The following is a 15,438-nucleotide window of genomic DNA, read 5'->3' on the forward strand; positions in this document are numbered from 1 at the left end:
GCCCCCCCGGCCCCTGGCCCCCGGCCCCCTCATCCATCCTGAGATCCTCATCATTCCCTTCAGTTTCTGTGGTTTTACTCCCACCGTTTCCGTCAGTACGTGAATGAGAGAAGGTGAAGAACTTTTTGTTTTTCTAAGAAAATTTGGTTTAGTACTTGTTTTTTTTGGTGAAGAACTTTTTGTTTTTCTAAGAAAATTTGGTTTAGTACTTAGTTATTTAGTTTCAACCTGAAAATTAATTTCCACAGATTGAAATCTCAGCATATATGTCTTATCTCGATTTTTACCCCAACTCCAATCAAAATATAGATAAACCAGCATCACTTAAACAAGAGCCTGTGAATCCAGGATTACCAACATGGTAGTATTTTGAGATGAACATTTATCTTAAAAAACGTTTTTATAAACCTTTTAAGGACAATAAAAAAAGTCCAGTCTGAACTCTGTCACTACAGTCAAACATCTGTCACCAATGGACCATCTCCAGTGTCCTTTGGAGCCCCACCCTGTGATATGGCTTTGTCCCATTCTTCTAACCATGAAGCCACAGTCCCTGGCGGTAATCCCTGACCTTGGTTCTTGTGCCAGAACCCTGGATTTTCACAGGAACATCAGGATATAACCCAGTATCCCACTTATCTCTCCGTCTAAGTCCAGTAATGGACTCCATGTGTTCTCACCGTAATAAAGGTTAAGCCTACGTCTTGGTGTTCCAGTCATGTGGCTGAGTCAATATTAGTGGAGACTTTTGTGTTGGGGCTGAATTTCGTTCACCTGCTCTTTGACACTGATGTGATGTCTCTCTGTGTCCTCCGACAGGCGATGTTTACATTCAGCCAACACAGGACACAAAAAACCCGGTGATATACGGAGTCTTCTCCGTGTCAGGGTGAGTCTCACTGTAACTGTGTGGACTGAGGACGTGTCCTGGGTTTGTGTGTACTTATGAATACGTGTGTGTGTGACGAGGCTCAGTTTGTAGTCTAACTGTTTCCATCACTTCTCAGCTCTGTCTTCAAAGGCTCAGCAGTGTGTGTCTACTCCATGGCTGACATACGTATGGTCTTCAACGGACCCTTCGCCCACAAGGAGGGTCCCAACTATCAATGGGTGGCCTACACTGGGAAGATCCCCTACCCTCGGCCTGGCACGGTGAGTCTCGGCTCAGGCTGAGTCCACACATGAAATCCCACAGGATATGGGATTTCTTTCTGTTTTAGGCTCTAAATACAAACCAAATGGAGGAGATCAAGGCAGCGCGCAAATCATAGAGTCAGAATCAGAAATGACTTCAAGAATCAACAAAACATTGTCATTGTGTAAACATCCTTGTCTCCTTGTCCAAGTGTCCTGGAGGGACCTTCACCCCCAACATGAAGTCCACCAAGGACTACCCAGATGAGGTGATTAACTTCATGAGAAACCACCCAGCCATGTACAATGCTGTGTATCCAGTCCACAAGCGCCCCCTGGTGGTCAGGACCAACGTGGACTATGAATTCACCACCATCACTGTGGACCAGGTGACTGCTGCGGATGGGAACTACGAAGTTCTCTTCCTGGGAACTGGTGAGTGACGTCTATGAAAGTGATGAATTCAACCTTAGTTACAGTTGGAGGAAGTACAAACTCTTCATTTATCTGTAACAAAGAGCTACAATCTCCTCTTCCCTGAACCAGTGTGACTTTCACCAATGAAAAGCTCTCTTGTGTCGATCATGTCAATCCAGCCTCCTGTTATTTGCACCTGGAGGTCAGGGCTGGATCAGCAGCAGAGAGAGAACAACAGGGAGGTGGCCTGTAGATCCATCACCTTAATTTTGTCCGTTGCTGTGAGAGAGATTATGTTTGCATGTCGTTGAGCTAAGAACCCAGCGTGACAGTTACATCCAGGGAACAGCGCATGCGAGGCCTCTTAACATCCTCTTTGTTCCTCTGTGTATTAAGGGAAGGTCTTCGTGAGTGTGTATGCGTGTGTGTGTCAGAAACAACATTCCGCTGTGTGCAGGCTGAATGCTGAAGTCACAATAAATCTCCAGTGTCCTGTTTTGGGAACATGCCAGTCTTCAGAGCAGGACAACGTCTTTTATCATCCTAATGAATAGGTGCCAGGCCATAATTAACCTGTCCGTGACAGGACGCGTTTGTTTCATTGAAAAGGTTGAAGCACAGGCGGAGGTGAAGAGAAGAGCAGACGCTGTTGAGCTGAGGATTATCCCACTGTTAGAGGCTGCTGAGAGAATGACATGACAAATCCTCAGGGCTGCTGACAGATGTGCAGGTGAGAGGTTACAGGTGTGGATTTGACTCGTGTGTGTGTGTGTGTTGTGGTCCACAGACAGAGGTACGGTTCAGAAGGTCATCGTTTTACCCAGAGATGACCTGCAGACCGAAGAGCTGGTGCTGGAGGAAGTCGAGGTTTTCAAGGTGAGGTTTGTCTTTCCTCTCACTTGGTTCTTGGTTTGTCTTATCTAATACATGTTTAATCTTCTCCATCATCTTCTCCAAAGGTCCCAACTCCTGTGACAACAATGAAGATCTCGTCCAAAAGGGTAAGCATGTGTGTGTCCTCAAGAGAAAAGACATGATATTTAATGAGGGAAAATAGTTGTGAAAGGTCGGCAGCTTCTGTCCCACAGCTGTTCTCCTCCGCTCTGACATCATCGTTCTCACACTGATTGTATGATAATGGGACAATGGAGACAGATGCATGGAGACGTTCAGGGTTTTCTTTCAGTGTGATTGAAATACTTGGCCTTTCCTCCTGTGAATGACATCAGTCCACAGACAGAGTGTTGGTCTGATCATAAAGTCCTGGTGGTAACCTGATAGAGATGAGCTCAGTCAGTTTCACAGCGTGCTGCAGCTTCAACACAGACGAGAGACAGATCCTCATCAGTGTCTGATGATAAAACTGACTGCTGTATTCACTTACCGCCAACAGCAACAGCTCTACGTTTCGTCAGCGGTCGGCCTGACGCAGCTGGCTCTGCACCGCTGCGATGCGTACGGCGAGGCCTGCGCCGACTGCTGCTTGGCCAGAGATCCTTACTGTGCCTGGGACGGAAAGTCCTGCTCCCGTTACTCATCATCGCAGAAGAGGTGAGCTTAGCATTAGCGTCAGCATGACCTTCACTAACCACCACTAACTAGTTGATGCTCGTCTGACTGCCTGAATGCTGAGTGGCTCTTCGCATGGGATTTTTTGGTGTTTTTTAAAAACTTGATGACTTGACTTTTAGAAATGAAAACATGAGAATACATAAACACAGCTGAATGTTTTGAAATGATTTGTCTGCCTTGTGTTGTTGCAATGTTGTTGAATGGTTTTGCGGTTACTTTATGATCTTTTCTCTCCTTATTCGGCTACACTGGTCCGACCCCTTTAGACGAAGCCGGAGGCAGGACGTCAGGTACGGGAATCCCATCCGCCAGTGTCGAGGCTTCAACTCCAACAGTAAGACTCACCATCTCTAAGTGTTTGTTGTTTATGAGTTCATTAGTCACTCCACACTTCCTGTTTATATGATGCACATCCACAGATGAACTGTAACTTTTTGCCACTGCCTTTTTAAAACAGAACTTAAATGAGATTTCGCCACAACTGAGAATTTCTTGGTTTTGGTTACCATGGAAACCCCTCTTTCTCTATTCCATCTCTGCCCTGCAGCCAATAAGAACACTCTGGAGATGGTGCAGTATGGGGTGGAGGGGAGCAGCACCTTCCTGGAGTGTCAGGCTCGTTCTCCTCACGCTGTCATCAAGTGGCATCTGCAGAGAGACAACAGTGACCGGAGGAAGGAGGTGAGGCACCACACACAGGTTCTCTGTTCACGGCCTGTCCTTCAAATGTTTGTTCAAATGCAAAGTCAAGCCTTAACTTCAACAAGTACGATCGATTAGCATCCTATTGTTTGATGAGATAAAGAATCAACAATATATTTATCCATATATCGTCACGTCATCTGGTCCGGTTTGTTTGGTCAGATTAAAAATATACTGTGGTTCCGTAGTGTAGCAGTTAGCATGCCTGCCTCAGCAGGTAGTTTTGGGTTTGATTCCCAGAGGAACCACATGCTTGATATTGTTAATCCTCCTCTGGGAGTCGCTTTGGATAAATGTGTAAATGTATATTTTATTCAACATTTTTAACCTGTAGTAAAATGTTTCTTTTTTTTTTTTTTTTGTCCTGTCTCCTCAGATGCGTTCTGATGGTCGAGTACTGAAGACAGAACAGGGTCTCCTCCTGAGGTCTCTCCAACCGTCTGACTCTGGCATGTACCAGTGCACAGCCACGGAGAAGAACTTCAAACACACCCTGGTGAAGCTGCAGCTGGTGGTGCTGTCAAGCAGGGCGGTCAACAGCGTGCTGGTGGAGGGCGGAGGAGGAGGCCTGGTGCCCCCCCATTCGGCCCACTCTGGCAGCACCCAGTGGACCCCCAGTTCAGAGCAGTACAAGGACCTGCTGACCATCCTGAGCCAGCCGGAGATGAGCCTGATCAATCAGTACTGCCAGGACTACTGGCAGTTTGGAGACCCCCTGCTGGGAGCCCTCAAGGCCAAAGACCTGAAGGAGCTCAAGGAACACAAGAAGCCCCGCAATCGCCGGCACCATGGTGACGGGGAGGAGAATGAGGAGCAGGAGGAGGAGGAGGTGCTGGAGGTAGAGACATGAGGAGCCCGGCTTTGGGTCCTGAAAACATCAGAGTCAACTCCCAACCCCACACACACACACACACACCTTATCATCCCACCATGTAAAAACTGGGAGAGACTTAGTGAGAAAAGTTATGTGAAAAATCATCAACCGACCTGGTAAAAAAAAAAAGGTGAACTGAGAAAAACCCACCGCCTGCATACATCCTCTCCAACAGCGAGCTACAGTATCAGACACAGTATTTATTGTAGGTTGTATATAGTACCATTCTGTGGATTTCTTTGTACTTACAGAGAAAAAAAGAAACCTGCTCTATGTGTATAGGTACCTTTGGGGCAAATATTGTTATTATTGATGTTGTTAATTTTATTGTTGCTGTTACTGTCATCACAGAAACCTCTTACTGTCAGCGTCATAGGACCTTTGTTGTTGGGCACGGACGGCGTCTCCAGCAGTGGCTGGGAGGCGCGGTGTGACAGGGAAACAAATTCACGGGATCTTGTTTTTTCTTTATTGCTTGCTTTGACTCAATTCCAGAACGCTTTTATTACTGGACACATGAGGAATGTCAGAAATGTAGTCTCCTCGTGGCTGCTGAGACTATTTTATCGCAGAGGGACCAGAAACACATGGTCCCAGTTATATTGAGGAACTGGTACTTTCTCCATGGGGACTGGGAGTGTGTCTGAATTGGGCCCTTTAATGTCATTTTTAACTGGTGCGTGGACTTTTGTTCTTCTTGTTCAGAGGTTTGTTCAGATGTTAACTGGTGCAGGGACTTTCTCAACAAAGATGCTTCTTTTAATAAGAGAGATTTAACATTTGATAGACCACAGTTTAAATCCCATTAAGCAAACAGCAGCTGAGTTCTGTTTAAAATTGAATCATGATATTTTTGTTTTAAATGCAAAGATTCTTTAAACAGTAATGTGCAATAAAAGGTCAAGGTTTTGCACAGAGGGCATTATTCTTTTTTTAAGGGACACTGTCTGGGGCCAAATGCAGCAGACACTCGTGAATGTTAGACTTTATTTACGAAAAGAAAATGTAGTGAGAGGAACCTGGGGTTCAGCTGAGGCAGCCGTCATCTACAAGCACACAAACGCATCTACCATTAAACATTCATATGTAAAGAAAAAAAAAAATACACAACAGAACGTTGTAACATTGTGACACTAACCAAAATAATGGGGAAGCTGGCTTTCGTTGTGTGCATGAACCTGTACTTGTACTGTTATCCTGATAAAGAACTGTGTGGTTGTTTCTGTTATTGTTCATTTTTCTGTTCTCTGTTTCTGCAGTTGTACAGTTTAGACCAAGGGAAGTTTTCAGTACAGAACAAAAAGAAGAAAAAAATGTTTTAAACCCAAACACTTTAAACACACTCCTGTAGAGTAAGATGGAGTTTCCTATGAACATAAAATAAGCATTTTATCAGACTTGTATGTTTTTATTAGACCCATAAAAGTTTTGAAATTCAAAAAGTAGCATTTCATTTATATTCAGTGACACGATTCATAATTGGAGTGAAATCAGGAATAAAAGTGCGTTTAAGATTGAAATTAATTCTTACTTTCTGGTTCACTCTTCCATTAAAATAACTGTGTTTACCAAAACAAATGAATGCAGTTTTGGAGCATGTGTTTCTATAAAGTTGGGAATTAATGCATAGTGCATTTATGCATTATTTTAATTGGCTTTAATACTGTGTGCATTGTTTGCATCCAATCCTAAAATATTACAGGAAAATGTGAACGTTTTTTATAGAGCGCATCTTCAATATAGACCACGTCTCCAAAACTACTAAAATCTCCTGGTTGTTGTTTTTTGTCAGAGGAACAAAGGGTTTTACTGTGCAAACAAAATCAAATTAATAAAATGTTGTAAAATGTTGGTATTTTAAAAAAATATGTCTTCTGACTTTAAGTGTTTTTTTTTTCAATGCCAGACTTTATAAAAAAAATAATAGAAAAAAAACCCTAAATGCACAGAGGTGATGTTATTGTAATGACTTGTGTAAATCTTCTCTCTCCATTGTTGTGGCTGACTAATAAATTAAAGCTCTATATTTATAAGAATGGAATGCTCCCCACCTTCATTGTCACGGGTCTTACACTGAATGTTTACATGTTCTGCCCAGATCCGTCTGAACAATGGAATAAAGTTTTACCTGTTCAAGACATATGGATGCACATCTGTGACAAAAAACCCAAAACAGTTTTATAGAAGCTCATTTGTTTATTAATAGTCCAATTAACATCCATCATCAGTATAGTCAGGATTGTATTTGCATAATCTATTACAGTTGTGTATATATATATTTATAATACATAAATAATAAATAAAATAGTAAAAATAAATTGATCTATAAGGGAACTGTATCGACCCTAGAGCCCAATAACCATTCATTAAAATGCTTTGAAAGATGTTAATTAATTGTAACTGGTTTTCTCTTAAAATACCACAACCTATGATTTTAAAAACATATTCTGTGATAGTGTTTTATTGAAGCAATTTGTCGGGATGTCGTGTTGGATACGTACAAATGTTTAAGCTGTCGGTACGACACGAGGTTTGGCAACGCAGGACAAGCTTAGATAATACGCATGTGCAGACGGGACTCGGGAAGACTCGGAAAAACGAACCTTTTGGCGCCTCTGTGACGTAGTTTATTAGCATCCTGCTGTCGGTGTCAACAAGAATGGACGATAAGAGAACTGCTCTTCATAACAATGATGTGAGTATTTAAGCGTATTTACACTGTATAAAATGGTAATTCATGATCTGATAATTAGTCCAAATCAAGGTACAACACTTCTCTGTGTGAATTAAAATCATTCTTGACGTTATTTATGTACAAAGAAATTGTTCTCACAAGGCCAATGTGAAAGTTTTACTGCAGTTAAGCTTCAGACGGAACTCCAACAATTGTAACCTGACTTCCCCCTACTGGCCTAACTATATCATTACATTATTTTTAACGTTTTTTGTAACAAAAACTTAGATTAGCTCGTTTCTAAAATAAAGGTTCCTTTAATAAGCCTCATATTATTTAGTTTACCTTTGAATAAAACTTTAGATAAATGGAATTTTCTTTTTGTGTGTTTAATTATTACAGCTATTTGTACAATTATTAAAAACTACAAAATGAAACGTTTTGAAGAAGTTATACATACACATAATAAATCAGGACTTTTTTTTACCAACAAATGAGGGACCCCTATGGTAAAATAGACCTTCTCATAAAGGTATTTAAAGAATCGTACAGCAGTACCATCTGAAAAACGGTCTCAGTTTTATATAAATGCTTAATGCAGTCAAAAAGAAATATTGATGCTTTATGTTATGATATGATAGATGACATGATCACAGTCATTGAGATGGAGAGAATTTGGCTGGAAAATCTGATTCGGTTCTTAATCACTCCTAAGATAAAAGAACAAACAGAAAACAGACAAATACCCAACAACCTTGCTGGAGACTGGAATCATATTGACCCAGATCACACACACACATTTTGTGGGGCTGCGCACCTCCAGATACTGAGATATGGGATTCCCAACTCTTTAGTAGTCCTCCACCTGGGACACTTGAAGGGAATAATGCCAGAGATCAATATTTGACCAGGATCCTCCTGGTAGCAGGAAGGAAGGCCGTTACTAAGAATTGGCTCACTTCTAAAGTTATAAACAAGTTATAAACAAGGGCTAACAACAATTGAATACATACAAGAGATGGAAAAGTTGACATATGGGTTAAAGCTGAATGAAGAACTTCATCTATCTTTATCTAAATTCACATAATAAATGAAAAAACTAAATAGAATGTACAAAAACTGTTTTAACTACACCTGAGAATTACTGAGTGATTTTACAATAACTTTTTACAGAGCTAACTTTATAGTTAGGATTCAGAAGTGAAATAATGGCCGATCAGATAATGAGCCCCATCATCTGCCTTGGTGCAGTTTTTATCCCTGACAAGTTCCATCTCAAAGGAGTAAGTTCACCATGGTTCATTAGATGCAGCAGCTTCACACACTCTCTGATCCTCACATCTCCAGACTTTTGGTCAGAGCAGCAAACTGGCACAAAAGTTTTGCAAAGTTGAAGTTTAAAAAATTCAGTTTTTATTATCTGGAGTTAGGTTCACAGCAAACCTTTACTTTTAAAAAAAACTTTAGTTTATTTGTTCAGTGAATGAGAATAAATGATGCATGTTGATGCAGACATACATACATATATATACACAATTTTCTTTCATCATCATAAACAGACAACCAAAATCCTCATTCAAGGGAGTAGAGTTCATTTTTGCGGGGTTGGGGTTGAGGCTTGCTCAATTCCTTACAGCTAAGGCAGATATTTCAACTGACTCTCCTCTGTTCACAAAGCTGCACCATTAACTGCTGCTAATGATAATGATGATTAATTTTTTTGCACAAAAGCAACCTTCTGCAAAGACTTTATCTGTGAAACTCCTTCATCCCTGCTTTTAAACCACAGCTAACATTCAGCTCCAGCTGTCACTTACCTTTAAAAGCCCTCAGTCTGGAGAACGACTCCTGCTCTCACCAGTGTGTGCTGGTGATTAGTGTCAACCGGACTAATTACTGTCAAACTTCCTGGACCAGGTCTTGGCCTGAGGAAAGCACACGGTCTGTTCCTGCTGCGGCTCATAAAACGAGGGAGAAAACTCGGGTCTATAAATTTTTACTCCTAAGAAAACATAACCATCACGTCAGTAGTCGAATGTGAAGCAAAAATATTGCAAATTAGTCTCAAACTCATCGTTTGAATAATATGCTTATTTCCTTATCAGCTGTAGTCCACGTAGTGATTGGACCAAGTTTCTACACCCAATGCAATCCTAACACAAAAAGCTACTTGAGCCCAAAACCTTAAAAATAATCCGACCTGCTCTGCTACACTTCTGCTGAATATGAACTCCTTTTACCTTTGAGAATTTGGAGTTGTTTGCATCTTAAGCCACTAGAGGGCAGTCGACACTAACATGTGACGTTTAATGTGTTTCAGAGGAGAGCAGCTGGTGCTGTGATGTTGACATCTCCATGTGATGAGCAGAGACTCATTAGTGTGATTGTCTGACACCCCTGTAGGCCGTCAGTCTATTTTTAGATCAGTGTCTCTAGATCTTTGGTTGATTTCAGTTCTTCATTTTCACCTGTGTCCAACATAGACGTTACTGAGAGACCACCCTGTGGTTGGCTACTCCACCTTTTTTTTTGGTTCACTGCTGGGATTGGCTCTAACTCCACCCTGTAGAGGATTACACAGTGGAAAATGAACAAATGGATTACTGAATTTCTAGCAGTAAAGAAGTAAAATCCGGCTCCTCAGTCAGACCTTTCTGGACTGGATCAAAACACCTTGGTCCTCTGTGGTTCTCTCATGTGGTTCTCTCATGTAGAATCTCAAGGTCCTACAACAGGGTATGTTTCCATGTTTTGACACCTGAATCAGAGTGGAGGAAGTGAATCTAACATGAGTGGGAGAGTAGATGAGTTGAAGAAGAGACGACATAGAAATCATCTTCCATCACTGACTAACTCTTGTTTTTTCACACTTCTAATGTTCTTCCAACTTGTAGAGTTATTTAATTCTATTTTATGAGTGCAGAGGAGTCACAGCAGTGGAGGGGAGTCACAGCAGTGGAGGGGAGTCACAGCAGTGGAGATGAGTCACTGCAGTGGAGGGGAGTCACAGCAGTGGAGGGGAGTCACAGCAGCAGTACAGAGTCATTCAGATTGACCACTACTAGTTCTTACTAACCCCCTGTCCTTCGTTCATATATACAGATGTCCCTGGTCTCTGTAACTCTGCAGAACCAACAGTCGCAGTTTGCAGTTCACTCTGTTGTCCAAGGTCACATCAGCATGAAGTGGATCCTATGAACAGAACAGGGGTCTCTTGTGCTCCCAGCTCATCACTGTGACTGTCAGTAAACAGGTCGGAGAGAAAAAGTGACCACAGTACCAGTGTCATCCTGCTCTGCCTTCACTCTGAATCTACACAGGCTCCAGTATGTGCAGTGGTACAGAAACATATTTAAATAATACATGACAAAGTATTGGATTTTTAACTGTGTGGAACATAGTACTTCCATACTGTGTACTGGCTCCTGTAGTCCTGTGTGCTTTATCTTCATCTGGCTGTTTCTCTGTCACACTGATTACATAACCACATCACCTTCTATATTAAAGCAGAGGCCACATTCATACAGATCACATGAGACTCTCATGCTCCCTGGATGTTTTTCTTCTATTTTTATGCGATCCTCACGACTCAGGCAGTCTGACAGTACCCACAGTTCCTCACAGAGCCATTTTAATTGGATAGTTTTAATTCTGAACCTCCTGTTCTTCATTGGTCCTGGCAGCTCCACAGAAGTATTCTACTTTATTGGTGTGTGGCAAAGAGTGACTTAGTCTGTCCTGAAAGAACAAACAATGTGATTACACAGAAGAATGTTCTGGGACAGCTGCCTCGCTCACTATTCATTATTTAATTGTGTGTCTGCGTGCGTTTGGTGGCTGTGGGGAGGAAGTAAGTGTTTGGAACACACACACATATTCTCTTCACTTCTATGTTAGTACCTTGAGGAAAATTCTCTTCAAATTGAAATAGTCTGCAGTACAGCAGAATAGTTAACACTGGACACAGGAGTGTGAGCCTAGTGTCGTGTGTACATGTACTGTACTTTATGTGTGGTATTCAATACTTATATACCCATTTAAATAATACACAGGTCCATATAGTCATGTTTTTATTTAGATAAACATGCATACTGTATACATATATATGTGGGTGCATCTATAACCTTTAATAGTACGTACAGTGTATATATTAGGGATTGCCGATATATCGGCCAACTGATATCAGGAAAAAGTATATTATTGTTATTATATATACATATACTATATCGTCAATAACAGCAGAAACTCAATTTCTGACTTTTTTTTTGTTTTTCTGAAGCGGTGACTTTTGACTTTGACTGACATTTTCCCAGAGTCATTACTGGGAACCTGTGTGTAACTTGTGAGCTGCTCCACAGTGCTGTGAGAAACCTGCGGTGCTGACACCTCAGTCTGATGAGGTTGTTTGCTTTAGAACTGTTCCTGTACTGTTGTGATACAGGATCCACTCACCACACATGCCTGATTGAGTCACTTCCAGGTGCTGCCAGTTTTGCTGGTTCACTGTGGAGCTGACATCAGACTGTGATGATGATGATAATTAAGCCGCAGTGAAGGCTGTCACATTTGGTGCTTTTTTTTTTGTAATCTAATCCCAACATAACAACCTGGAGTAACAGTAACAGTTGATGCTAAGGATTTATTGTAGAAACTGTGATGACATGTTGAGTCTTTATGGTCATTGTTTTTGCAGCATTCTAATTGACTATACATTGTTACATACAAGTGATACGTAAGATGATTTAGAATCTGCTCATGTACTAATTTTTAACTTTTGGTGTATTTAAAAAAATTTATAATTATAAAATGCGTAAGCAGCAGTATTGATGTGGGTATTTCTGATTCTAACTTTAATTGGCAGGATCATGCCCAGGGATCCTAAGTTCTCAACGGACCACTGGAGAGAATCAGGTGAAGATTAGGCTTGTTCTTTGTTCAGATGCCAAAAAAAGCTATAATTTTGTTAGCATTACTAATCTAGGAATGACTGGTCAGGTGATTTTTTTTTTAACTTTGAGTTTATGCTATGCAATCCTTTGTTTTCCCACTAGGTGGAGCACTGACAATTGCTTCCTGGCATTAATGTGCTGTTTGTAAGTGCTAGAGTGACACAGGTTGGTATGTGGTTCTGAGGCGGGGACCGTCACGTTCCCTTGTGTTAATTCTGCACTCCTGTAATGCATTAAAATGTTTATCTCAATTGAATCTCCTGGATTTATAAGGATAAATAAACACTGATTTTTGAACTGACCATGACACTCCATAACTACACACACACACACGTTCATAAAATATTTACTTTCTACAAATGTTTTAGTGTGTGTGTACAAAGCAGCTGGAGGTGGAGAAGTCCTGAAGATGAGGAAGAGGCCTGTACTTTACTGAATAGTGATTGGCTGTTGCTATAACAACATGGGCGGACCGAAGTGAGCGACGGTGAGGGGGCGGGGCCAGTGACTGATTATAAAAGCCTTCAGATCAACAGTCTCTCCTCTCCTGAGCTGTTCTTCTTCTCCTTCACTTGTCTCTCTGGTCAGTGAGGAGGCTCACAGAGCTGCAGGAGGACACGAGGAGCGTGAGCTGTCAGAAGGTGGACTCTTCTCCATTTTCCTCATCTCTTTGCACAGCTGTCTGCTTCTCACTGTGCACGATCTGTCTGTGGATTAACGTGTGTGTATGTGTGTGTGAGGAGAAGAAGAAGAAGAGGAGGAGGAGGAGGAGGTACCAGCCAAGATCAGACAGAGACACAGAGAGAGGAGCGTGCATCCCTCCTTCTGATCTACCTCATCTGTCAGTGGATGACCTCTGCTTCTGTGTAAGTAGCTCTGCTGCAGACACACACAGATCTGCTGTCATCCATCTCATCAAGTGTGCAACAAGTGTCATGGCTCTGAGCAGGTAGACTGAAGACCCTGGTGTGTGTGTGTGTGTGTGTGTGTGCTGTGTGATCCACATCTGTTGGTGTTTTCCTCCACAGGATTCCTCTCTTGCTGATTTGTTATGAGCTGAGACACCAGTTATCTCCATGAACCCTGTGTTCAAAACTGGTGTCTCCGCTGTCTTCTGGAGATCACGTTTTATCTTCATGTCTGTCATAGATAACAATCTCATTTTTGTTATTAGATTTTGAGGCTAAATTACAGTTTAGTTTTGCAAATATATACAGTTTTAGTTTGCAAATATGATGTCATCAGCAAACATTACACAATGTCCTGGAGGTACAGCAGGACACATAAGGTTGGTGTGTTGGTCAAACACAGACATAACTGTCTGTCCGTCCAATGACCACGAAGATCAAACTCCTGCACTGCCCTGTGTGCTCCCTGACCAGCCTCATGCATTAGTACACACATGTAAACTGATCCTGGAGCAGTAGTAATGTAGGAGGGACCAGTCATTTTCCCAGAAGTGACTGTGCATAACCACAGCACACACAGCAGTGTGTACCTGTAAGGTACAGGCCTGCAGATGTAATTAAGTGACTGTTTGTGTGTGTGTGATTGAGCAAACACAGAACTGGTTCCCATTTCCATATCCCCATCATGTGTGCTTGAATCACACTGCCCTCGGTCTACATTACCAGCGTTCTTAAAATGTCTGTGTTTTTATAGAGTTATATTTTTATTAACACGCTGCGTTGTCAGTTGTGAACTACCGTCAAATCTTTTACATACAAGAATCTCACGATATGATACAATACTATAGGCATGATGATATATTGAGTTAAAAAAAAAGATTTAATTGTAGGAAAACTGTTGATATTGTCTGACACCCCTACTGTATTATTTAAACTACAGGTTACAATTTTCTATTTTTCTATTAAGTTTTTTTTTCACATTAGAATAATTTATTGTTGAGCCTAATTAATTTACTTTTAGGAGAAAAACAAAACGTTTTTTTGATTCTTCCGTACTCTTCTATTGGTTCTGGACTTTTAGGTCTTCACCCGTCTATCTCTATTGCTGCGGTACTGCATAAGGAGTTGATGAGCTCACACAGGGGTCACAGAGTTTAGATGTGAGTAGTGTTGGTAACTGAGAGAGCTGAGTTCAAGAGTATAGGTTAACTAGGTGGTGGCTGGATTGACTTGTTGACCAGGACCTGATCCCAGAGAAGATTCATAGATGCAGTGGTGTCAGCACTGGTAGATGATGGGAACAACACTGTACAACTAAGCTTAGTGTTGAGCTGAGTCCACATAAAATTGTGCAGATACAACAATTGTACTGTGATGTACAGGGGTCACGTGTGTGTGTGTGTCTGTGTGAGAGAGAGACGGAGTAGAATTCAAGGCATTTTTTATATTGGTCATACTGTGATACATTTAAAATGAACAGTTGTCCAGTATTATTATTTATCTGGATTCAGTGTTTAAAGGATCCGGTGTTAAATCAGAGGACTGCGGCTCCTGTGCGGCGCTGGTGTCAGTCACTGTGAATAAATGCTTTTCGAAACGTACAGTGGACAGCAGCATCAAGCATCAACAGTGTACAGCAGCATCAAACTGACCAGTCAGTATAACATACAAAAGAGTTGAATGTCAGGGTAAAAAAACAATACATTAAACATACAGTGATTCCTCTCCTATCGTGGTAGTTGCGTTCCAAGACCCACTGCGAAATGGGAAAAATCGTGAAGTAGAGGTAAGATTTACCCTTTATGAACCCCCCCCCCACACACACTGTTATCAACCCTCCCTAGACTGTTTTAACCTTTACCACAAATTGAAGCAAAATACATTTTAGAAATGTTGTGCTTCATCTTACAAACGATGACACATGCTGTAAACTGACACGACCAGGATTGATCCTAAAACCAGGATTGATCCTAAAACCAGGGTTATGAACCAGAAAAGTGGTAATATGCTGTGTGATTACAAATACTGTGATACTGCTGGGTAAAAAAAATATTCGAGAGCTGAACCTGAGTGTTGCTGCGCATGTTTCATCTCACCCTCACTCAACACTCCTTTTTAAAGCCTCTCACTGGTGGGTGGGTGGGCGACACGTTCACAGCCATGTTCTCCAGCTGATTTTAAAATGATCCACTCCACTTCTCTGCTTCA

At 41.5% G+C, this 15,438-nt stretch overlaps 2 protein-coding genes across 14 annotated transcripts in view; both read left to right on the plus strand.

Moving 5' to 3' along the window:
- The window catches only part of LOC103386510 (semaphorin-3F-like), a 47,357-nt gene extending 40,518 nt beyond the window's left edge, over window positions 1–6,839 (plus strand). Inside the window, exon 19 of the mRNA XM_025060146.1 lies at window positions 4,202–6,839. Coding sequence (XP_024915914.1) covers window positions 4,202–4,675 — 474 coding nt within the window. The 3' untranslated portion in view covers window positions 4,676–6,839. The remainder of the gene's footprint in view (window positions 1–4,201) is intronic.
- A 295-nt stretch (window positions 6,840–7,134) lies between these two features.
- The window catches only part of cdk18 (cyclin dependent kinase 18), a 27,956-nt gene continuing 19,652 nt past the window's right edge, over window positions 7,135–15,438 (plus strand). The window contains exons 1-7 of one of the 13 annotated variants that reach the window (XM_025060144.1): window positions 8,650–10,109; window positions 10,476–10,699; window positions 12,235–12,284; window positions 12,425–12,487; window positions 12,691–12,809; window positions 12,911–12,963; window positions 13,063–13,188. The gene's annotated coding sequence lies outside the window, so the exon portion shown is untranslated. Of the gene's footprint in view, window positions 7,395–8,649; window positions 10,110–10,475; window positions 10,712–12,234; window positions 12,285–12,424; window positions 12,488–12,690; window positions 13,189–15,438 lie in introns of those variants that run through there. The other 12 variants (XM_025060143.1, XM_025060140.1, XM_025060142.1 and 9 more) reach the window with 12 other exon arrangements.

Source organism: Cynoglossus semilaevis, chromosome 11, assembly GCF_000523025.1.
Source record: "Cynoglossus semilaevis isolate Cse_v1.0 chromosome 11, Cse_v1.0, whole genome shotgun sequence".
NCBI lineage: Eukaryota > Metazoa > Chordata > Actinopteri > Pleuronectiformes > Cynoglossidae > Cynoglossus > Cynoglossus semilaevis.